At 38.8% G+C, this 25,442-nt stretch overlaps 1 protein-coding gene across 4 annotated transcripts in view; it reads left to right on the forward strand.

The window, feature by feature from the left end:
- The window catches only part of exoc6b (exocyst complex component 6B), an 84,602-nt gene that overhangs the window by 11,359 nt on the left and 47,801 nt on the right, over positions 1-25,442 (forward strand). For 2 of the 4 annotated variants that reach the window (XM_067524271.1, XM_067524272.1), the window contains exons 7-15: positions 8,585-8,770; positions 10,762-10,830; positions 15,981-16,064; positions 16,779-16,825; positions 21,554-21,674; positions 21,788-21,859; positions 22,346-22,443; positions 23,229-23,334; positions 23,567-23,676. In XM_067524271.1, the coding sequence (XP_067380372.1) occupies positions 8,585-8,770; positions 10,762-10,830; positions 15,981-16,064; positions 16,779-16,825; positions 21,554-21,674; positions 21,788-21,859; positions 22,346-22,443; positions 23,229-23,334; positions 23,567-23,676 (893 nt within the window). The remainder of the gene's footprint in view (positions 1-8,584; positions 8,771-10,761; positions 10,831-15,980; positions 16,065-16,778; positions 16,826-21,553; positions 21,675-21,787; positions 21,860-22,345; positions 22,444-23,228; positions 23,335-23,566; positions 23,677-25,442) is intronic. The other 2 variants (XM_067524273.1, XM_067524274.1) reach the window with 2 other exon arrangements.

Below are 25,442 nucleotides of genomic sequence, written 5' to 3' on the forward strand. Positions count from 1 at the left end.
TGTGTATTTGTGATTGTGTGATAAGAACTGTACAATGTTAGTGGCTTGTTTGTGTTACTGTATGGTGTTAATGTCTTTCTCTCCGTTTCTTAATCAGAAGCAGCCTGTGTGTGTGTCTGTCTTTGTGGTTCTACTGCCAGTAAACAAGCATGTAGGCGCTCCAGGAGACGCCATGGCTTGTCAATGAATATGCGCACATACACTCACTCTTACATCTGCACACACACACATGCGGAGACCCAGTTTTTCAGCACTTACCTCATCCCTTTTCTGTTTTCCAAGGGCAAAGAAATGTGTGTTTGTCTGTGTCTGTATATTTGTATATATGACAAATGAGGCAAGAAAATGTCAGAATTCCATCAGTAATTTAATTTTACTATACAGGAAAACTGTAGCTAGGACCCTCTGACCTGGTTTTTCTATTTGCCAGAGAGATACATGTTTAAACGTCAACCTAGGTTTTTGAATCATCACTTTCTGTGTGCAGAGTTGTGTCCCACTCACCTTAAGCAGTTAAAAGTAAGTTTACTAAATCAAAACACTGATTTTAAGAATTGCAGTGAATAATCAATAAGTGATTAATCGCAGTGTTTTGATAACTGATTTTTTTGAGTCACCAAACATTCTCCAGGTCTGGCTTTGGTGCTTTTTTCTGTTGTAGGTAGTAGTAAACTGAATGAATATGTTAGTGGTTTAACACATTGAGGTTGATCTATGTATTTAATCTATCACCTCCTGTGGTTGGGCATGCATGTGAACAGTGAACTACAAAGCTATAATATGCAACTTCGAGCTGGCAGTAGTACGAAGCTTTAAATGAAAGGACTTTTCCACCCAAGCCTCTGTCTGCCTGCTCAGCAGCAGCTTTGCTTCACTCTTTTAACTCCACCACACTATGCACAGTTCTTTAAGTATGCGTCATTATCAAATAAAAATAAGTAATAATAACGCTACAAAATTTATTACCCTCACATTACCACGATGCTGACGCTAAGTTGCTGTGCCTGACACCTCAGTACTGAGAGAAGGTTTTTGTTTTTTGGGACTATTCTTTCATTTATTTGGTCAAAGTACCAAACTACAATCATGCCTCATACTGCACTTGAATTTAGCAATTGAAAATTTAAGATACATATTTTTAGATTTTATTTAAACTTTGGATATTTTGAATGTTCTATTATCATCATTTCTGATTCCAAAAATTATCAAATCAATGATTTTAAAAAACAAGATCTGATAAATTCCTTGACTTTTTTGATTCTGTTAAGTGAAAACTCATCTGTTCTTAAATGTTTGTTTTCAACCGGCACTGTTGAACCTTAAAGGAAATGCCAACTATAATGGAACTTTAAACAGATGGTGTTAATGTATATATTTGTGGTCCTCTAGATGTCAGCAGAGAATTATTTTTTAGTCTTGGACAAAAGGATTGCTGTTTTTGATTACTGGGAGCTTTAAAGGTTTAAAGAATATGGAAAGTAGGTGAAGAATATAATGTGCTAACATTTATTCATTTTATTAGCTTGATTTGAAAGCATGATGTTCATTCTTTTTGTAGAAAGTTGCATCTTTTGGCAAGTTTTACATTTGTTCTGAAGGCTAATGAAGGCTTTTTTGCCTTCTAGTCTTGTCAGTCAGTTTTGAGATCTTAATTTGATCAAGTAAAAAATATCAAAACCTATTTTAAGTAGTTATAGACCATAAAAAGTATTAGATGCAGAAAGGTTTTTCTTCAGGTGACCCTCATATGTAGTAAAAAAAAGTTGCTGGGTGTCCACATCCACACACTCTGAACCCTTCAATGACCCTTCAGGTGGGGGGTCCATAATTAAAGAATCACTGGCGTAGAAAATCCACTTGCACTCCCTGAAGAAGCTAACCACTAACTCCTCTAACCACTAATTACAAGGGAGATTATGGAAACCCCAGTGGTCTAGCAGAGCTGATACTGATACTGGGATTATGTTGTTGTATCACATGTTGGCTCTCAGAGCTCATACTCAATCAGAAGTGTGTGTGTGTGTGTATGTGTGGACTGACAAATTAGAAGTGCTTCTTTTCTTTCTTTCTTTTGTCCCTCCTTCATTCCCTTTTTTATTCCACTTTAGATTTTTTCAGTCTCTCCATCTCTTTCTTTCTCAGACAGTGTGTCTCTCTGGTGTGTTCTGTTCCAAATTAGCTCTAACTCTCTGTACCCAGCCGTTGTTACAGCTCTCTCGACCAAGGATGTGAAAATAAATAAATCTGGGGAAAAAAGAGGAGGAGTGGATAGAGGGAGGAGACAGAGGAGAGCACAGTGCTTTACAATGGAGCTATTGTCTGCTGCCACATGCTTGTAGAAGAGGAGAAGGAAGGAGAGACAAGAGGGATGAGGGTTCAAAAGGATGGGGATGAAGAGGATAAAGAAGGAAACAAAGTTGGGAATTCGAAAGAATAAAGAGGAATGGACAAAAGAGTGGATGATGAAGAGAGGGAGGGAAAGAGAGTTAGGTATAGAAAGAGAAGAAAGATGGTTCCATTAAAGGGTAAGAAGAAAGTAAGGATACATTTTAAATCCAAAGAGTTGGATTAGGAAAATGCAAAAAACAAGAAGAAAAATCAATGAAATAAAATTGGGGAAAGAAAAAGGTTAAAAAAAAACTGACTGGTCCAGAAAAAAACATGAGACATTAGGAGGGGTATGAGTGGAGATGGAATAGTAGGCAAGATTAGAGACTATTAGAAGGATGTAGGAAAGAGACTGGAAAAATACAAGGGGGTAAAGAAGAGAGAAGGATAAATTAAAAAATGTAAAGTAGCAGGTGTGTGGAGGAAGACCGCATAAGAAAGAGCAAATAAAACTATCATCAAAAAAAGGGCCTGTTGGATCAGCGATAAAGCATTGGGTTGGGATGCAGAAGGCCGCGGGATTGTATCACACCCCACCAGGTATGGCCCCACCCAGCCAACAAGGGCCACCTGGATAAAATGGGAGGGTTGCAGCAGGAGGGGCCACCGGCGTAAAAACTCATGCCAAATCAACTTGCAGAACATGTTCCGCTGTGGCGACCCCTGAAGGGATAAGGCGAGAGCCGTTGATCTTTGTCAGACAGAAGTTACACAAAAAGATCTCTGATTGGTCGCAAATTCCTCCTGCAGCAAGGACTCTAAACACAGGGGCCACAGAGAATTGTCTTCAGAGACAAGAAGAATTAAGGAGTCTTGAAATAGATGTTGGGGCCCATGTAGGCAACCTACATAACCAGTAGAACTGTGGCACATTCTCAGGAATTGGTCCTGTTTTAAAGAGTGATTACACACAAATAATAGTTTTTGGGTCTTTCTGCACTTTGTATTAAACCAATTATCCATAACATTGCTAATAAATTCAACTTAACTTGAAATGTCTAAAACCTTTGCACTGCACTGTACATGCAGGTGCAGCTGGTTGATGATGATAACTAGTGATTTCAAGTGCCACTTCAATTTAAAAAAGTTTTTCTAAAAAGTTACTTTGTTTCAAGATGTGACAGCACTGTATGTAGTTGAGGTTTGGTACCCAAACTTTGATGTCACGGTTAAAGAACAAGCACAAGTAATGTGTTTTGGTGAGATATCAATCTTTTCTCTAATTGTGATCTGTAGCTCTGTAATTTCACTTTGTCCCATTCTTTTGCCTTAATAACAACTATCCAGGAAGGATGGTGCAGTCATAGCAATTGCTCAACCAATACTCTTGAATTTAGCACAGCGCAATTTTGTCCAATCACTGCGTCGTTGTCCCTGAACTAATCGCAGCATGCACTAAAGAGCTGTTTGGAAAAGACTGTACAAGGAAATTCCATGATGCTCTACAGGAAAGTGAGGGTTAAACTGCTTTACTCCTTTTACAGTGTTGTGTACAATGTTGTAGTGTGGAACACAAAGAAAGTCTTTGAGTGAGAAACAATTTTCTACCACGAAACATACATGGAGAGAAAGATTACACTCAGAACAATGCTTTTCATTCTTAGTGTAAGTAAGTTGCCTTTCTTTGTAAAGAATTTTTTATTTTAATTTTTTGCGATTTTCATTTGCTTAAGCGTTTTGTTTGTAAAGGGCTTAAAAGTGCTTCAACGTGTCTAAGAATATGTCTTCTATTTTAGAAGAAGAAAACAAAGCGTAACATACAGTAGACACAAGATGCAGTAAAAGATAAAGAAGGTAGAGAAATCTCGATCAAAATGTCTTTTTTCTTTATAACCCACCCCGTCATTTGTCACTTCCCTCTATTCTATTTTGTTCTGCCACATCATATTTCCCCCCATCTTGAAATGTCAATCTATGTCTTTATCGCTGTTTTCACCTCCTTATAATTCCTTCTACATCCCTTCTTTTCCGTCTCTTGCCCTTCTTTTTTCTGTATGTTTTATTCACGGCGAAGGACGAGTTCTGTGGACTGTGTACTCTGTAGTTTCACACACACTCAGACACACAGACACACTCACACAGTAATGGGAAACAGATTGTTGGGCGTGTGAAGTGGAAGAAGATTGATTACCTGTATCTAGTTACTGAACACACATGTGTGCGTGTGCTGCGAGGGCGGCAGAGGGCACACGCTGGGTCGGTGTATTGAACCATCACGAGCAAAATGAAAATAGACTTGTAATGGGTCGCTGTGTCACACTGTGTGTGTGTTGTGTGCCAAATAGTGCTTCACAGTCTACTGCCATTGGAAGCCATTATTTCTGGCTCACAGTCTGCCTGCCAAAAAGTGATCTATACAATGAATGTCCCAGTCATGTCTTCCCTCCATTCTGATCTGAGTCATTTAATATGGAGTTTTTTTTCTATACAGTGCTGAATGAATTTATATTTTATACTACACACTTCCGCTGTGTAGTTTACTTTAAGGAGTTGTGAATCTGTACGGGTGCAAATGCCCTATTTTTTGTCTTGATTCCCATACCAAACCATTACTTTTTAATATGTATTTTATTAAAACCACCTTATCAAATTAACCAAAATAATCAAAATTTTATGTATTCAAGATTTTAAAAATCAAAATGCATCTGATTTGGTTAAAAAGGCATCTGATTTGGTTAAGCTTGTCAGTTAGTTATTAGAAAATACAAAAAATCTAACTGAAAATTCTGCACCAGCTTTTAGTTTTTGACAGTTTTTGTTCCTGCTGAAAGAATATCCAGGTTTTATATTTGATATCCAGTTTCTGACGCAACAGAGACTAGAAGCCTGCTGACTTGTCATCACTAGAACCCCAGTCACTAAGTTTGGCTGACACCCACCTCCCTGCAGAACCACAACTTGTTGATTTTACACATTAGAAGTGTTGAAATGCAGGTTTTGTTACGCTTGTATAGAGCCAGGTTAGTTGTTCCCAGTATTTGTAAAACCAGGCCATCTGGCTCCTAGTTTTCTTAGTTAACTCATGCATTTGTATCCCCAGCAGGAACAAAGCACTTCAAACAACAAGGTTTTACCTAATTTTTAACTTTGCAGGTTGCCCAGAGGCAATTGTAATACACAAGATGATTTGGGCTCTTGGGTTTAGATGGTGTAAAGGAAGCACAGTACCTGGGGATAACCCACAGAAGCACAGGGAGAATATATAAGTCCATAGAGAATGGCCACAGCTGGAAGGAGATTTGAACTAGGTACTGTACCTTCTAGCTGTTAGGCAGCAGCACTAACCACTACACCAACACTGCATCATCTTTTCAGTTATAAAACATTTTGCTTTTAAAGTTTTGTCACTCGATCAAAAGCTTTTAGACTGTTTAGATCCTTTCTCGCTTTGAACTTAAAATGGTCTACATTGTCAGTTAATGAACTCTGATTACCCTTGCAGAAAATGCCATGGATCCAAACTTTTCTCAAACTTCGAAAGTTAGTCACTTTAACCCACTTGTCAACAACTAAATCACTTGCTCTTTTTGTTTTCATAGAAGACTATAAATCTCCTTGAATTTTGTCAGCAAAACTGTTAAGCACATCTTACACTCAGGTCTTGCAGTGCTGCCACAGGTTAATATCAGATACTTAAAAAATACTTTTTTAAGTCATTTTCTACAGAAGGAATTGTAATATCTCCTCAGGTCCACTTGTTTCTTGCAGATTTTTCTTGCTTTCTCTGTGGTCATTTTAATGCTTCTGTCTGGTCCATTGCCATTTTCTTTTCACTCCCCCGCCCTAGTCTTTTCTCCTTGTCTACCTTTTCTTCATCATTCTCTAATTTTCTACCTTGATCTTTTTTCCCATGTATCTCTGTTTTACTTTTCTTTTTTCCCCAATGAGATTTTGCGCAATAGATGACGCACATTCTCACACTTGAGCTTCAAGTGCCACATTGAATGCCCACCTAATGATAAATGAAATAAATGACAGGGTTTAAAAGGTTTTAATTTACAACAGCACTTGGTATTGTCTGATGAATAGAATGAATGTTGCTGTCTCTGTGTGTTTGTATATACAGTGTCAATTGATGCTTCATGACACAAATACACCTTTTAAGTAATGCGAAAGAGTTGAATTCAGCCACTACAGTAAGTGGAATAACTTGACGTAGGTGCTGACGTCTGGATCTGCAGAGTTGCATACTGAAGGAAAGATGCTTTTCAGTCTTTTGTATCTGTCTCTCATGGGTTGCTGTTTGAGGTCCAGTTGTGTTAGGTTGTATGTGGAAAGAAAGAAAACATCCATTTGAAAGGATTAGAATCGTTCTGAAGGTCTGTGCCATTTCCTTTTTATGTTTGGAGTTTCTCATGGATGATTCTGACTTGTTTTTCCTTTTTCAGCTATATTTACTTGTTGATTAAGAGTCAAAGAATTAATGAAAGCTCTCTGCATATTTGTGGCTATTGTTTGTTACCTATTCCTCTTTCCTCAAAAGCGAGGGCATACCTTGGTATTTTTGAATGCATAGGAATGAGATCTTCGACTGATTTCCTTGGCACTTATTGTCTTACATGACTCATTATTCTTCTATGTGTGTGTACAAATGCATTCGTGTGGGCATTAGATCAAAGATGGCATTGTATTCTTTCACCATTGCTAATATTGTGTTCTTCCGGGTTTGTGCATATCCACCCTCCTATGAACACCAGTTTTTCTCATTACTGGTGTCATTAATGGCTGAAATAGAGCGGCTTGAAATCTCTGACGTATTTATTGACGTCCTTATCGACAGATTTAAGCGCATAAGTTAGCCTACGTGCTGGCGCCGGCGAGCAAAGGAAGCGGCGGCATTCACATAGTTTTTTTTTTGTTTTTGTTTTTTCTTTTTTTAAAGAACCTGAGGCAGATCTGGGTGTGGATGGAAAGATGCACTTACAGGGTTTCCCCCCCATAACATGGTTTTCCCAAACAAAATGTTAGTTGCCATGCTGTGAATGAGACTTGACGTGGAAGTTTGCAGAGTTAACGATATTTTATCTCTTACCCTAAGAAACAGAAAAGTTGGGACACATTATAAAGGCATCTTTAAACATGTAGAATAATACCAAACGATAGTTTGCCACTCAACGATTCGTAGGCAGGCCCGTCCTAAAAAAACTTGACTGTTTTCATTTTGTTTTGGATACAAGCTTCCAATAATAAAAAAAAACAAACAAAAAAAAAACCTTCCTGCTGTTTGATTATTTTATTTTTAGTATTCCTTATCCAGCACTGCTGCAGTGGGAACAGAATGAATCATTTACCATAATGTTCCCCAAATAGTGACAGAGACAGGACATGGCTTTTATTTCCTAATGTCTTCGCCCCACCTTTTTCTGTTTATTTTGGGAAGCTTAATTGAAAAGATTGTTGCTCAGGGTTTATGCTACATATGAATACATATCTACATGTTCTTCTAATGAAATTCAACTCAGGAAACTTTAAACGTGACTTTAAGATGATTGGCGTAAATTTAAACTTAAATTTTAAAAGTGTTTTTTGAGCTAAAGCATAAATCAAACACCTTGGCTGTCCTTTTCTTGGCTTTCAGGTCCTCAGCACTAATCTTTATGTGGTTTCTTTTTGCTTTTATTGACTCTTCATCCTGCACGTTCTTCCCTTCCTGTCCTGCTGTTTTCCCTCTGGTGCAATCTTAAGTGTTTTGGTAACTCACGTTTATATTTATCATTTCCAAGGGTGGTATTTTCAAGGGACAAGGAGTGGCTGGTCATACATGTCTCAAGAAATGACCTTATTACACCATCCTCTGCAGTTTCTATGCATTTCCTAAAATGTGGGAAATCAAATGTGACACTTGAGAGGTAGACATTATTGCCCACTTGCCCACAACACATGTTTGTTTTTAAATAAAAAATGTTTTTACTTCAATTTGAATTTCTTTTTGTACATCAACCTACCTACAATGGAGTTTGATTACTTAGCCAATAATAACAATAAACAGAATGTTTAATAACAATAAACATTTGGTTTTAGATTCTGTACCTTGACATTAACATTTCCTCTACGTCCTTTATGCTTTTTGAAAAGGGTTCTAGGAAATGTACCAAAAAACTAGACGGAAGCTAAGCAGGGAGTTACCCCCCCAAAGAAATTTTTTGATTTGATTTTGCTGCCTATGGCTTTCTAACATACTTCTGCCGTGCTTCAGGCCCAGGTACAGCGCTCTTTGGACAGCTCCGTCTCTACACAGCCGAGGGCTCTGATCGGACGACGTAGCAGAAGGGAGGCGCAGGCAGTCACTGGAGGAACAGAGAGTGATGCACATGGTGGCAGTCCTTTTTCAGAACAAGACTCGGGCATTCTGGATGTGGAGGATGAAGAAGATGAGGATGAAGTGAGGAAACCAAAGTCACTAAAAAAAACACACATACTGTATTGAAGCCGCACACATCCTTCAAATGGCACAGTTTGACCCCTTTTTAAAGATAAAATTTTATCAAAATTCAAATGCATCACACTAATTGTGAGTAATTTTGCAACTTTTTGTCTCTCTGACCTTTGATCAGAGGATAACATATAAAACAGTCATAGACAATGTAGATGACTCATTTAAAACTGAATCTGTCTCTGCTATTCCACCCCATTTTTTTGTTACCAGAGAATATCAAATTCATCTCTGAGTGGCTGAGATTGAAGCAGGTTTTGTAATCCTTACAGCTTGCATTTTGGATAGTGGAATAGCTTCACAAATCCCTCTCTCTCCAGTTTTCTGATATCGGTTAAAGGGTGTTATTCAGACTCACTTCAAATGGTGATTTGCCATGTGTAAAGGTGAGATGTCCTTCTCTGGTACAGTCAGAGTGGTGCCAGGTGCTGTAACTTTTTATCATGACGGAGGGGCGGGGGGATTCAGGAAATGCCAAATCACACACATCAAGTAAATTGTACACAAATCAAAGCAATAGGTAAAGTACATCAATAACATGTTTACAGATTGAATGATAAAAGGTCAAATGGTGAAATAAAGCAAGTCTGTCATTATTCCAAATTGGACAAAGCATTGTGACACTGAACTTTTGAAGTCATCCCTCACGGGATCAAAGTTCCTTTTTGCAGCCCCTGTTGTTCACAATCAAGGAAGGCAAAGTACAATGAATTTGAAGAGAATAGAGCTGAACTTGTCACCCCAATGCTACCATTCTGTTTTAAGGTCCCTGTCGCCCCCTTGGCTTATTTACGTCCTGTAACCTTGACTCAACCTTTTTCTCAAGAAGACCTTGGCTAGAACAAAGGCCTGACCCAGTTGTGGACAGGGTTATGACCGCGTTGGCGCCGATGACTGTAGCAATGCCAACCACTGGCATCCCACCTCCTCACGCCATGCCTGACCCTGCCGTCTCTTTCTCTTCCTATCCCTTCCCTTCATTTACAGTCTTTCCCCATGTGTCTGTTCATTTATTACTTATTGTTGTTGTTTGATCACTTATGCTTATTTATTCTTACTGTATTTTCTCTCGCGCTTTCATTCTCGTCTTCACTCTCTCTCATTTCTTAATTTTTTTAATTTAATTTAATTTAATTTTTTGTTGTTGCTTGTTTTTTTCAGTTTTATGGTCTTCCATCATCCTTCTTATATATTTTTGAGCACAATTGTCATTTCTACTTTCTTTCTTCCCTGTCATTTTCTTTCCTATTTCTTCTTCCTGTTTTTCTTACACTTGCTCTAGATTCTCATTTTTGTAACCCCCCCCCCATTGTCCTTAATTTCCAGCCTTAATTCTAAACTTTACACTTATGCTTACACTTTACACGCTTGTATTATTTCAAACTATACCTCTAACTTTCACTCTTCCCATCCTCTATTCTGTATTTGACTCTGTGTGTTTGTATTGTTTCAGGAGTGTTTGTGTACATTACATCAAAGCTGTCATTGTGTTGCACCACCAATGATTTTTCCAGAAAGCAAAGTTTGAAAAGGGCAAAAGGGCACATGTCCGTTTTTTGTTTTTTTTTAATGCTTTTTGTTTTTAAAATGGGTAAATCGTGCCGTGATGTGACCAAAAATCTGAATTTTTGCGTAGGGTTGGAAGCAATAGAATGACGGATGGTTGCAGAAGGAAGGAAAGAAGTATGAAAGGCAGATGATATGACTTTTGAACTGCAGAAGTGTTGAAACGAGTTAATCTTATCTCTTTTCTATTTTTCTTTCTCTCAGTCTGCATCGGTATCACCTGTGATCTAAAACTATACCCCGAAAAACAATTATTGGGTATCATTCAACACCACCACTAATAAAACCATGATCTCTTTAATCCTATTTGTCTTTCTGTCACTGTGCATTAGGTGTACATTAAGCCTGATGGTACAATGTATTTCTCTTTCTAGGTCCCTGGAGCTCAGGACTTGGTGGACTTCTCCCCAGTTTACCGTTGTCTGCATATCTACACTGTCCTGGTGAGTTTTTTTTATTCCTTGGTAATAAAAAAAAGTTCTGAATCCAAATTCCAAATGTGAAACCAAAGGGGCAGCAACAGTTTTGCAAATCTGTTTGTGCCCGTACTCGGGGAGAATTGTTTACAGAGAGATGGCTATATGATGTTGAAAGATGAGGCCTCCGGCTTGAAACTGGCTTCATTCCAACCAGGCTGCTGGTGTGTGTGTGTGTGTGTGTGTGTGTGTGTGTGTGTGTGTGTGTGTGTCACAGAGAGAATGTGTGTCTCATCTCATATATAGTGAAAGCGACATGAGTGGAAGTGTTGACTGGGACATGACTGGGTTACTTGCACTTTTGGGGTCTCTCATTTTGTGTGTGTGTGAGAGAGAGAGAAAAAGTCTCTCTCTCTCTCTCTCTCTCTCTCCCCCCCCCATAGGGGTTGTGACCGGGCCAACACAGCCAGAGGGTCGCCTGTTTCTGTTCTGTGTGTGTTAGTGTGTCTGTGGGGCTCTCTGGCAGGGGGATAGGAAGTGCTTGAACTTTGACAGGAAGGAGAAAGTGAACGGGTAAAGCCATGGAAGGAGGGAGTCAAAAGGGAGAGTGAGGTTAGAGAAAGGGTAAAAGGGGTTAGATGATAAAGAGAGTATAAGGAGGGAACTGGGAAAAGGTTTGATGATAGAGGAGAAGGAGAGATGTCAAAAAACGTTTACAAGGGTGACAACGGAAGATTTCAAGGTGGGGAATGAAGGAGCAGAGATTGAAAAAGAGGAGAGACAGAGTCAAGTTAAGATACACTTGTGGTCGACTACTTTACTTGGACTGAGGCTACAAGTAGTAATTCAAGCTGCTGGATAAATAGCAATTCCAGCCGGCCGTAGTAAAGAAGGCAGAAGGAAGGCTGCAATGATGATAGCACTAGTTTATAAAGGAAGTGTGTATTTAAAAAGAGCACATGTTACAAAAGGGGAAGACATGATCATTTGCACTGAAGACTAAACACAAGGGTAAAGACCTGGAAAAATCTAGGGAACAAAAAAGTGATGAATGAGAGGAGAGGAGAAAATCTTACCAATGACTGAAGAGAGAAAAGAGGTGTAATGATGGTGTTTACAGGAAGAAGCATGGAGAGAGTGAATCAGCGATAAGGAGTGAAGATATGGGAGGAAAGCAGAGAGGTCACAAGGGGGTTTAAGGGGCAAAACAGGAAGACAAGGGTAAGCACAACACAAAGAGGGAGAGATTAGAAAGGAGTAACTATAGGGGCGAGAGAGCAATGAGGGAAGGTCAGCGGAAAAAAGATACTTAGAGAGTGAACGGAAAAGACCATTTTCTGTCCCTGGATGGTGTGGATAGGTAAGACCTTTTAAACTCAGCCTTGCTAAATTGTTCACCTGTCTGCCTCTCTCTCAGACATTTGGGGCGGTGACTAATGCAAGGTATTACTCACACATTCACAGAAGCTGTTTTATCCATTAAAGCATTAATGTAGACCATTGAGCAGAGAAGTGGATTTACCATTAGAAAAAAAAAACTAGAATATCCAGCACAGTTTGCTACACTGGGTATGGGGTAGACTGAAAAATCACATACACACATTTACATTGTAATTGTTAAATAAGAGTCATGTGAATGTAACTGTTTAATTTATTTTTCAAGTAAACCTGGATATGGAATCCCATTTGCAATCAAGACTACACTTTCTCCACATTTTCTTTTTTTATCTCCTCCTTCGCTGTTCGTCCATATTTCCTTCTCTTTTCCATGTTTAAAGACTATGATTTTCCAGCAGTAGTCAAGCAGCATCAGGCCCAAACAATACTCCTTTGTTACACTTGCACACATGCTGTATATTGAGAAATGTGGACAGAGTTGTGATCAGTGTAAACATAGGCCTTGGGCCCAACACGTTGAGCTGAGCAGAGAGAGGAGGGTCATAGATGTAAGCAGTAACACAGTGGTCAGATTGTACCAGAGAAGGACAGCTGGAACTCACTGGACTGCTCTGAAGACCTCAGGTATTCTTCGTACATGATCATTGCTGCAACTAAATGATGAAATCCTGTGGCTACATCAGTACAGTTCATTAGTTTTATGTTTAGTTCAACATTTATGAAAATATAAATTTGTGCTCTTGACACAAGTCAAATTTAAAGTCTCGTAGAGAAACTCATAACTCCTAAGCTTTTATTTTATCTTCTTTGTCGGAGTCAAAACTGCTGCACAAAATTGGAGTGGTTTGCAAACATTTATGTTACAAGATTCAGTACAATAGTTGACTAACTATTAAGTGTTCACACTAAAGTCAACAAATCGCTGGGGTCTGTATTGTGTGGAACAGCTGTTTTCTGATGTATCTGCCAAAGGAAGGTACACTCCCCACTGTCTCTCGCCCAGATGCCACTACTCCTTGTCACAGCATATTTACTTAAAGTTCAGCTTTTCTTCAACATTTGCCTGTCAAATAATTGGGCACCTTTGGTCTCTGTGTGACACAGATTGAGTGAAACCACTGGGTTTCCACTGACTATATAATTGCAGTTAATTAAAAAAGTGTGAATGCCCAAACAATGCAGGTTAACAGTACAGCAAAAGGCTTGTAAAAACATTTTGGTCCATAGCACTTTTTTCTTAATTTTTTTAATTAATGTGATATTTTTTAGTAGGTCTCTTAGTTTCTCTAATCTCATCCATTTTTGTGTTTGATTATGCTTCATTATGCTTTTTTTTTCATTCTCTTACTGTTGTTTCTCTTCTGCTGTTTACATTTTCTCTTGTTTCCGTACATTTCCTTGACTCTACTGTTGATATAGTAGGGGACACACACACACACACAAACACACAGAGCTAGCCCTATGTTTCACCTCTGCTCTCTCAGGGAGGGTGAACACATTCAATAAAGAGTTCAAGGCCCTTTGATACCACTCATTGGTTGAATACACATTGTTCAACGTGGTCAAACAGGGAATTAAAGAAAGCACTTTTCACATTAAACTAAATGCAGTTTCAAAACACTATGTACATCTTGACCGGTGAGATTCATATTTCCATCTATTTTATTGTTTTGATTAAAGCTTTGTGATGTGCTTTCAATAGGTTTTGTTTAGGCAAAGGTACACTTTGGCAATAGTTGAGCTCTAATGTCAAAGCTGCTTTAGATAATCTTTTTAAATTTTTGTAATTTGTTTTAATTAATCATATTTATTTATAAATTGAATTTACTTGATGATCAAAACTATAGAAAGCAGAGAGTAGTCTGTTTGCTTGTCATTAGAGTTATTGCTTGTTGGACATGAGACAAGAATTTTTTCAGAAAGTCATTCATAAATCATGTTTGCATTATGGGAATGTATGTACGGTTAGTTCAAAAAAAGTGCATGTATTAGAGATTTTTCTCAAATTGGTTGATTGTTTCTTTTTTACTTTTCTATCTTACTGCAACCTATCACAGTTACGGCAGGTGGTAGTCACCACATACATAGATGCGAATGTTTTTAACAGCCTAATGGTCAGCACTACCGATATGTGTGTGCTGTTCCATTGATTTGGCTGGTAGGCAATGGGGGAATGTTATGTTATCTGCCCAGTCCTGGGCTCTTATCTCTGAGCTCACCAAAGGACTGAGGGTCCTGGTCTGGTCCTCAGATAGGCCACAAGTCTCTTTCTGTCATTCACTCACTCATACACACAAAGCAGAGAGAGAGATAAGAGAGAAAGAGCTTCTATGTAATGGAAGGATGAGATATGAAGTGGTCAAGTTTAGAAAGTTCACTGTTTCTCAGTGTGTTTTAGTTTGATGTCTGACCAGTGACGCCAACCAAAACTGAACAGGAACCAGTTTGAGTCATCAAAGACACATTGGTTATCATTCCTAATCACTTGTCCACACACACACACACACACACACACACACACACACACACACACACACACACACACACACAGCCTCTTCTCTGCCTCACGCTTACTTGACCTCCTGCTTTCTATAGTTATAACCCATTGAATTTCCTTGAAATTAATACCAGCTTCAAAAAACTTTCACTGTTTGGCTGGTAAGGTCACTATTGTCAGCAATGAAGTGCAACAAATTGCAGCTCATTTTACAGTTTAGCTGAAAGAGCACATAATGGTATTTCTGACAGCTGAACATGTATTAGATTGAAATGTGGGACATTCAACAGCAAGAGTAGTTGGTTGCTTGTGAATATAAAGCAACATCGTAAAGTGCTTTGTATAAAAGCACTTAGCTTATCATTTACCTATTTTGTTCCCTAAATCTAATACCATAATGTATAAGAAAAGCAAAAATACTGTCTCCAAACATAATGCTTCTCATTCTAGCTATAAAGTTCTACTTTGGTCTCATGCTCTTGAACAAACTGTAGACGAGGAACGTGGATGAGAGTAGTGGCTTCCTCCTTAAAATGTCATAAACACTATTGTTGTTCCATGGCCTCGTGATGATGGACTCATAAACATTGATCTTAGGGGCTGCAAAAGGGGCTTCAAATATCCTAGACATTACCCTAGGTTTCCTTGTGACCTCCTGGACAATACACACTATGCTTTTGTTGTAGTCTTGCTTTGTTTTTTTACCACTCACTCTACCAGTGTTGTTAATTTGTACACAATCTACTGACAGTCAATTATTTCTGCATTTGAGCCATGTTCAAAGTCTCTTAAAAAGGAATACAACAGAAAATACACATTTTTAAACTGCCTATTTACAAATAAATAAGCTTTTACATGGTACTGGAGTGGTTATCTAGAATGCCACAAGTTCAAATCTTCATGTCGACCTTGGCCTTTCTGTGTGGATTTTGCATGTTCTCCCTGTACCTGCGTGGGTTTCCTCCGGATACTCTGGTTTCCTCCCACAGTCTGAAGACATGCATGCTAGTTTAGTTGGTGACTCTAAATTGCCAGTAGAGCTGAATAGGAGTGTGAATGGTTGTCAGTGACAGCTGGGATAAGCTCCAGCCCCACTGTGACTCTGAACAAGATCAGCAGTTAAAGATGATGAATGGATTGATGGGGTTTTGCAAACTTTGTTTTATCATCCTAAACTGATCTTAAATACAATTCATGTACGTCTGTAAAGCTGAAAAGACTGTCAGACATCCAGCATTCCATCTATCCAGCCACCCATTCTTACCTCTAGTTTGTGTTTTAGGGTTTGCGTGACACGTTTGAGAACTACTACAGAAAGCAGAGGAGGAAACAGGCCCGCCTTGTACTGCAGCCAAACTCTAACATGGTATGACCCTGCACCACCACTTTGTGTGTTTGTGCCAGTTTGTGCACTTTTATTTTACACTCCTAACTTTACTTACAGTACCCTTCTCCTGCACACTTGTTAATGCATGACAACATTATTGAAACAATTTCAGGTTTTATGCTTTAGATAATGTCTGAAGAAATATTAAATATTGGTTTCTAACGTGAATTAGTTTCCTGTTTACTTGTTTATAGGTCTTAAAGGTACCCTGTGGGGATTTTGACCTATAGAATTTTAGTATAGTTTTTTCACTGATTTAGTTCCTCAAAGTTTGCACATGCATACGTGACATGCTGATCAACTGATCTACAGGGGGCAATAGTAGACCAAGATTTGCAGAACAATGCCAAAAATGCAATGAAGAAGATACTGCAGTGTATAACCATGTAAACATAGATATGGATATACATTTCACATTTTAATGTTTCAAACTTTGGTACTGTAACTTGTTTATTATATTTAGACACAAATGTACATAATGATTTTTAGTGCATACCACCGGACATGAACTTAGGTTTTGTTTGTTTACAAGGAATCTCCATCTGGCACCTTTTGATGAACCTTTATATTAATCATAACAGGGTTGGGTTTTTTTTTGGTATTGTTTCTGTATTTTTCCCCTGCTGTTAAACTCTTTACTCCTTTCTCTATTTCTGTCTGTCCCTCCCTTTGTTTCTCTTTTTACATTTCTAGCATGAAACTTTGGAAGGTTACAGGCGGTACTTCAATCAGATCGTTGGGTAAGTCCACCTATTGTTCTTTCTCTTTCTCTCTGGCACTTGCTTAAAATGTTCAAAATTATTAGTATCTCAACAAACTTCAATTAGATTTTTTTTTTCTCCTCTGAAGAATATCTACAATGAAATGTGACTATTTTTTAAAAAAGAAATAAAAAGAGTAAAATAGAGTAAACAAAAAGAGTAGCACATTTTCTTGTGGCATGTTTTGCAAGCGATTTCATTATGAGAAATTTCAGGAGTATTATTGCAGTTTGTTTGTTTTGCAGGTTTTGGTCAGGTTGCACAATTCTTAATTTTGATAAAAATTGCATTTGTATTAAGCCTGTTAATTTTTTTTTTATCACATTTGCATCATTAAATAGTTGGATTGTTTAGAGTGTATCTGTTCATATCTCAAGATTTAAAGGCCAGGCAGCACCTGGAGAGCTACCACTGGGGCACACCTGGTGCATGGGCTAGGATGTTCACAGCCCAGCCTAGTCCTCTACCCACTGAGTTACCAGGCTGATAAATAAAACTGTTTAACCACTGATGTTACCTAAGTTTGAATTATGAATTTATTGTAAATTAGCAACGTGAAGAGCAGTGCAAGTAAAGTTACTTGTATGTATTGTAAGCATTATGCCTAAATTGGTAAAAGACTGAGTGAAAAAAGGGAAGTATTAGGTGAAAGCAAGCATTCAGCACTTCAGTGATGCTTTACATCAACCTTAACCTAATTCCTAAACTGATTCTAACCCTAACTCTAAAATCAAGTCTTAGCTCTGAAACCGCCCTTTAAAGAAGTGAGGACCAGCCAAAATTTGCTCACTTTACAAAACTGCAATACTTATTTTAGTCTTCATTAATTAGGAAGTACAAGAACATACACACACGTATTCTTAATGTAATCATAATTTAATTAATATATTAAATTCAATTATATTAATTTGACCTGTTGCTTCTGCACTAGCTGTCTCTTCCTGACTGTCTTGCTGCTTCAGCTTCAGCAGGGGGTATTCAAAACAACTGGAATATTAATTGGAAGCTGAATCCCACTAGTCTGACTGTTGAGTTTTCCTACATATTTTTTATGGTTCTAAATCTCTTTTACTTATACTTCTGATGCAAACTGCTGTCTTGTTAGGACAAGCCCTTTTGAGCCTTGGAAAAAAAAATTTCTATCATCGGAATTGGGAAGCAAATGCTTAGCATCAGAGTTAAAGAATTAACATTAATGTTACCCACATGCACAGTTGGTTAATATTGACCAGCAGCTGTTATAGCTTGCTATCCACAACTAAGCCAAGCTCTATGTTTGAATTAGAGGTTAAACAACTTTAAGAACTACAAGTCCAGATTCAATTAACAGCCCCTTGGGATAACCATGACCTAGATGATTAATGACATGGATCATCTTCTTTTCCTTTCGGCCGTTCTCCTTCAGGGGTCACCACAGCGAATCATCTGCCTCCATCTAACCCTGTCTTCTGCATGCTCTTCTCTCACACCGACTAACTTCATGTCCTCTCGCACTACATCCATAAATCTCCTCTTTGGTCTTCCTCTAGACCTCCTGCCTGGCAGCTCCAACCATAGTATCTTTCTACCGATATATTTACAGTCTCTCTTCTGAACATGTCCAAACCACCTCAATCTGGCCTCTCTGACTTTATCTCGGAAACATCTAACATGAGCTGTCCCTCTGATGTGCTCGTTCCTGATCCTGTCCATCCTCGTCACTCCCAAAGCGAACCTCAACATCTTAAGCTCTGCTACCTCCAGCTCTGCCTCCTGTCTTTTCTTCAGTGCCACTGTCTCTAAGCTGTAAAACATTGCTGATCTCACCAATGTCTTGAACACCTTTCCTTTTATTCTTACCAATACTCTTTTATCACACAACTGACACTTTTCTCCACCCGTTTCAACCTGCTTGCACTCGCCTCTTCACTTTTTTTCCACACTCTCCGTTGTTCTGAACCGTTGACCCTAAGTCATTAAAATCACCGTTCCACTTGGGTCCCTCATTCACACACACATTTTGTCTTGCTGCGGCTTCTTCATTCACCTTCATTCATCTGCTTTCCAGAGAAGACCTCCACCTCTCTAGATTTTTCCCCACCTGCTCCCTGCTCTCACCAAAGATTACTTTCATCTGCAAACATCATAGTCCATGGAGATTCCTGTCTAACCTCATCTGTCAGCCTGTCCATCACCAGAGCAAACAGGAAGGGGCTCAGAGCTTCCACCTCAGTGCTTCTACCATCCGCTCACCCTACGTTCCTACCTCTTCTGGAAGAAAGTGTTCACTACAGCCATTTCCATCCTCTTTGCAAAGTCCAACACCATCTGTCCTTCTGCGTTACTGGCCTGAAGAACAAACCTTCCCACCACATTCTCCTCATCTCTGTTCCCTTCACCATCATGTCCACTAAAATCTCCACCAATTGCCACTCTCTCACCTCTGGGAATGCTCTGCATCACTAACTTACTCCAGAATTTCTCCTTCCCTTCTAACTCACATCCTGTGGGACATAACCAACTAACAACACTGAACATCACACCTTGTATTTCTAGCTTCAGACTCATCAACCTGTCTGATACTGTTTTCACCTTTTAAAACATTCCTTACAAACTCCTCTTTCAGGATAACTCCTACTCCATTTCTCTTCCTATCTGACCCGTGGTAAAACAACTTGAAACCTTCTTCTAAGCTTCTAACCTTGCTACCTTTCCACCTGGTCCCTGGAAACACAGTATGTCCACCTTCCTTCTCTGCATCATGTCAATCAACTCTCTAAGCTTTCCTGTCATAGTCTCAACATTCAAAGTCCCTACTGTCAGTCCTACACTCTTGGATTTCCTCTTCTCTCTCTGCCTACGAAAATGCCGTCTTCCTCTCCATCCGAGACTAAAACCAGCCCAATTTCCACCGGCGCCCTGTAGGTCAACCGCGCCAGTGGCAGTCGTTGTTAACCCTGGCTGCGACCGATCCAATATGGAAGTCAGATTCGGTGTGGAAGTCATAATTTCCATGTTTTTGGCATGTGTTTTACGTCGGATGCCCTTCCTGATACAACCATCCACATTTATCCCAACATGGGAGTTGCACAAGAAGACACTGGCCTTGTGGTTGCATTATTGAATGAGACAGATATGAGATTGAAATCCATCTTTTCATCTACCCTTTGACAAGAGTGAAATTAAGCATAAACATTTCTTTGAACAAATACATTGCAGAAAGCTTAATGCCACTTAATAGGATAGGGTAATAAGGGCTTTTTTTATTAAAGGCATTTTTTCAGCTCATGGATTCAGCAAAAAGTTTTGGCTGTGAGATATTTGTGTGGAAATATAGACTCAAATCAAATGATCAGCAAATGAAAGGCTTTTGCCTACCAATGAGGTCTAGTAGGTAGGTTAAATAATGACAATAAAAAACTCTAATTTTTGTTTTATATAATTTAAATGGACTATTACTATAAAATGCAATATAATTACAAATCTTTGGGGATTTATTCCATTTTTAGTATTTATAAATCCCTTTTCATAGATAGTTGAAATTATTTCTGACAAGTTTCCCGTAGACATCACCACAATTCTCCAAATTAAAAATCATTTACAAGTAGAAGTGACATCTCAGTAGATGGTACATTCATCATATCAGGAATTAAAAGTTTATTGCATCTCAGCAATGGGCCACATTTGTCAAAACTAACTTCAGTTTACATCTACTGAAAACATGTCAAACTACTCCACTGAGCATTGCCAGGACACAGTACAGGGACTGTGCGTGATTCTGTGCGTGTTGTCATTTAAGTAAAGTAAATGTGTTGTGATTAAAGTGTGGTTTGATGGCCCAATGAGTAGCCTTGGATGCAGAAGTCTCCCAGATCAAATCCCAACCTACATTGTGCAAGGGCACTTACTGCTCCCCTAGGGAGATGGACTGCTCCCCAGGGCATTCTTACTGTTTCTTACCACAGAGGAATTGAGCAGCAGTTTGCTTCAAAATGTAAATGGAGATCTGTCAAAATTAATTAACCCATTTGGTTCTTTGATAATGATTTTAACATTTTTATGGCAATATTTTTATTTTATATTCACTTTTCAGTTGTTTAATCTTTCCATTAATAGAAAATCATCACATATTTCCAGAGATTAATGGAAACTCCTAAAATTACATTTTGTCTAATCAAGACTTCAAAGTAGTTATGATGATATGAGATGAAAATGAAAATATCAACAAAACTTAACATTTGACATGCTGCAAGGAGTCAGTGGTTTTCCATTTTTCCACATATAAGCTAAAAAACAATTCTCAGTGTATAAAAATAAACTGATGAACGTAATAATATAAATAGATATAAAATATATACATTATTTACTGTTGACTTATGACTCATGGCTAAGTTATCAAAAGGAGTTCAGAAAATAGATGAAGCACTGACTGAATGGTAATGAAACAGTAATGGGCTTTAAATAGGAATACCAGACCTGGGATTGTGTGCCTGTGTGAGTGGGAAAGAAACGCACACAACCCCCAAATTCTGGGTTTCCCACAGCCACACTGTATGTTGAATCCAGTTCTTTGAAAACTTGAATCTGGTACATAAACATCCTATTGATTTTCATACAAATTAAGTATTGTACATTAACTTATAAGCCTTGAAGGACCTGGTATTTTGTGCTATTTGTTATTATTGTTTTGACTCAGCCACTGTACTTTTATCCCTTTCCTTCATCCAGCTTCTTTGTTGTGGAGGATCACGTTCTTCACACTACACAGGGTTTAGTCAACAGAGCATATGTTGAGGAGCTTTGGGAGCTGGCACTGTCCAAAATTGTGGCTGCCTTGAGGACACACTCCGTAAGACCTAATCGCATTCTTAGTTAAAATAAAAAAATAAATAACAGGATTATTCTCCGCTGTGATAGATCAACTAGCAAGCGACAAGCTCTAAAACACTCTTGTCTTTTCAGTCATATTGTGATGACCCTGACCTGGTGCTGGATCTGAAGAATCTTATTGTCCTTTTTGCTGATACACTGCAGGTATGGGTGGTAATTTTATAAAACAAATGAAGGACTGCATTACATTTTGGTGACTTATTTTTACACAGGTCAAGTAAGCTGTTTAACACTATGGGCCCATGACATGTGTTTAGTGCGTCTTTTGTAGTTTTAAAAACGGATGGCTGCCAGTAACTAAAGAGAGACGTTCTTTGTTTTTGTTCTTTATTTTTCATCATTTATTCAACCATTTGAGTAAGAGAAGTTCATCATTTGATGTCACTTTTCACTCCATATATTTACTTTCCACTGTAAATATGAACTAACCTGGATAGATTGAGTGTGATGGATGAGAGAATGGAGGGATGAAGGGAAGATAGAGGGGATGTGGGTGAAATCGTACATGGGAGAACCATTCTGAGATGAGTGAGGGAAGTGATGAATGCATGGTACAATGCCCAAAAGTCATTCATGTGAAGTGATGAGGTGCTACTGAATGGCTGAATTCTTCTTTCCTCTCTTCTCCAGGGTTATGGTTTCCCAGTGTCACAGCTGTTTGACATGCTGTTGGAGATGAGGGAGCAGTATGGAGAAATTTTGCTGAAGAGATGGAACATCACCTTCAGGTACTGATAAAAGATGACAAACGTTTTGCTGTTAGCATGGAAAAGGCTGAAAATTATTGAGTGTTATTACAGTTTTTTGGCAGCTAAGGATATGTTTCTGACTTAAGTACTGAACTGACCTTCCCCTTTCTAGTCCTAAGGTCATTAGGACACGTTAAGTTTGTGTGATAACCCCACCCCTCCGAACAAACACACACCAGTATTGGTTTGTGGGAAATGTCCTCGTCTTGGTTTTGAAGTTTTACGACCATCCAGAGAGCGGAAGCGCTTTAAAGCAAACGTCCGGAACATTTTCTGCCCAGAATGGCTAGTGCCCTTACCAGACTGTGTGTGGGGGGGTTAAATGCCATTGTTTGCCCTTGCTTTTGTCTAATGACACCACTGGGAATGGACGGACAAACAAACACACACTCCCTCTCTCCTTTCGCTCTCTCTCAACCACACACACACACACACACACACACACACACACACACACACACACACACACACACAGGGGAAGCCACAGGAATGTTGTGTTGTATTGTTGGAGAGAGAACGCTCTCTGGTTCACGGCCTCTCCATGGAACGTTGGAACGTCCAAACTCTAGAGTGCCAGCAAGAAGTGGGGGTGGTGAAAGAGGGTAGGGTGGTAAGAAAACCTTAAAGATTAGAATGGCCCCCAATGGGATGATTGTGTATACATCTGTGTTTGTGTGTGTTTTGTTAGAGATCTGATGGCATCTTAGTCACTCCTGTTAACCTCTGCTGTAATTATTAAAAAAATATATGTTTTTCCTCCTCAGGCAGGTGTTGGACCAAGACAACTACAGTCCGATTCCAGTCTTAACAGAGGAGGAGTACAGACACTATACTTCCCAGTTTCCCCTGCAAGATCCCGAACTAGAAAAGGTAGAAAGAGAAAAAATTATGACAGTATCACAATACCTTCAAATTTACAAACAAGGAATTAGAGAGGACAAAAATAATCCAAATCAGTTCAAGTTCCATCTTTTCAAAAACATTCTTTATTTGAAATGTTGCAGTAAATGTAGCTATGTGGGGTTGCCTCTGACAGACTATGAAAATGTAAATGCGAATCAAATCTTATTTAATCACTGTTTTTTTCCTCTTCTTTGTCTAGCTTCCCTTCCCCAAGAAGCTTCCCTTCTCAGAGTTTGTGCCAAAAGTCTACAACCAGATCAAAGAGTTCATCTATGCTTGTCTGAAATATTCAGAAGATCTACATCTCAGGTGTCCTTTTATTCCAAAACCATGCTACTTATTCTTTCTTATTTGCTTTTTCCCCCCTTTCCACTTTGTCAGCCCATTTCTTTTTTTATTGCCCATACTTGCACAAAAGTCCTTTTAACTGTTTACTCAATCTGCTTGACGTGGTTACGATGTAAATAATCATGTGCCTCTATTAATACACCTGCTATCATAGTTCTTTTTACCTCCTGTCAGTGAACTTTGCAACAAAGATGCAAACTTATGAGCCACCCCCTAGGTTTCATTCCCGATTATGCAGAGGCCTCTTTTGTTCAAGGGTTGTTTTTCTACATTTGGCCTATACAGACACAAACACACACTAAAATCTGCAATCAAATCCAGCATCTGCTCCATGTTTTGGAGAGGTTAAACAGTGACCTTCAGAGTTGGTGTGTGTGTGTGTGTGTGTGTGTGTGGTGTTAGTTTTACTTGATGGAAGAATTAACTAAAACAATGCAGCTACTTTTCTTCAGAGGAGACGAGCAATCAGGAAACAGCTTCTGCTGGAACAAAGCTAGGACTTAGCTAGACATAATCTTCTACACCAAAGCATACATAGAAACATGATATGTATACATGGCACACAAACACACACACAGGAAACTTGAACTTTATGTCTGAATTTACCAGACCTACTGTAAAGATGCAAATGCACTACATTAAGATTCCACTACCCACTTTGATCTTGATCACCCAAATTGATGTTTTGTCTTTTAACATTTTTTCTTTGGTCTTCCTCTGGCCAGAAAGCACTAATTGCTCTTCTCAATCAGAGTAATGAAACCACTTTTTGACCTGGCTTGATTTCTGCGCTTGTGCATACACTGCTATCTGGTTACCATGGTCTCATGCCTTCCTGCCCACTTCAAATGCACACACAGGTCCGGATGGACATGGGACGATAGGGCAGGATTGTGGTCATTGATCCCATTGACCTCTGACCTTGACCTCTGTTTGCATTTCTGATTTGGCGGAAATAGAGTATGCTTGATGTATAAGGGGTGTGTGTGTGTGTGTGTGTGTGTGTGTGTGTGTGTGTGTGTGTATGCAGTTTTCTGCTGCTTTTCAATTTTTATTCTACTTGTTACATTTCACATCCGCTTGGGATGCTAATGTTGATCCATTCCCTTAAAGTTTCTTGTTGCAGCATTTCTTGTAGATTTATCACAAATCCTAATAACTTATGCTGTAACTTTTCCTCCATTACAAGATGAGATTGACAACCACAAGAAGAATTGGATTAAATATTGGTTCAGACATTTATGTATTTCTCAGGACAAATTGTGACAATTTTAGAGACAACTTCAACCCTTTTTTTTTTTTATCATCATCATCATCACCGGATCGAAAGATCAGTTTGCCCTTGCTTTAGTTTGTAGCCAAACAAATGAATAGATGTTATCCTAACACACTAAAATAAGATGTTTAGCTTGGTAAACATGTACCACACTTCATATTTTCAGAGTGGTGATGCTGATGTAGTGGTCTTTTTTCCCTTCTTTTGGCCATCACTGCTCCAAAAGCAAGGACATAATTTTAGAATTGACAAAGACCTGTGTGTTGGTTTGGCAGTGCTTTATTGATAAATACAGTAGATGAGGTGGTGCTTGCAAAATACACTGTGGATAAATCAGCAACCTGGAGCCAAGATAATGGGGCTCGTAGCCAGAGGTTTGATTTGTTTTTTGTTTTTTTTAATTTATGGTAACTTTTTGACTAGCTGGGACATGTGGAGCTGCCACACAGAT

This window comes from Channa argus, chromosome 12, assembly GCF_033026475.1.
Source record: "Channa argus isolate prfri chromosome 12, Channa argus male v1.0, whole genome shotgun sequence".
NCBI classification, from domain to species: domain Eukaryota; kingdom Metazoa; phylum Chordata; class Actinopteri; order Anabantiformes; family Channidae; genus Channa; species Channa argus.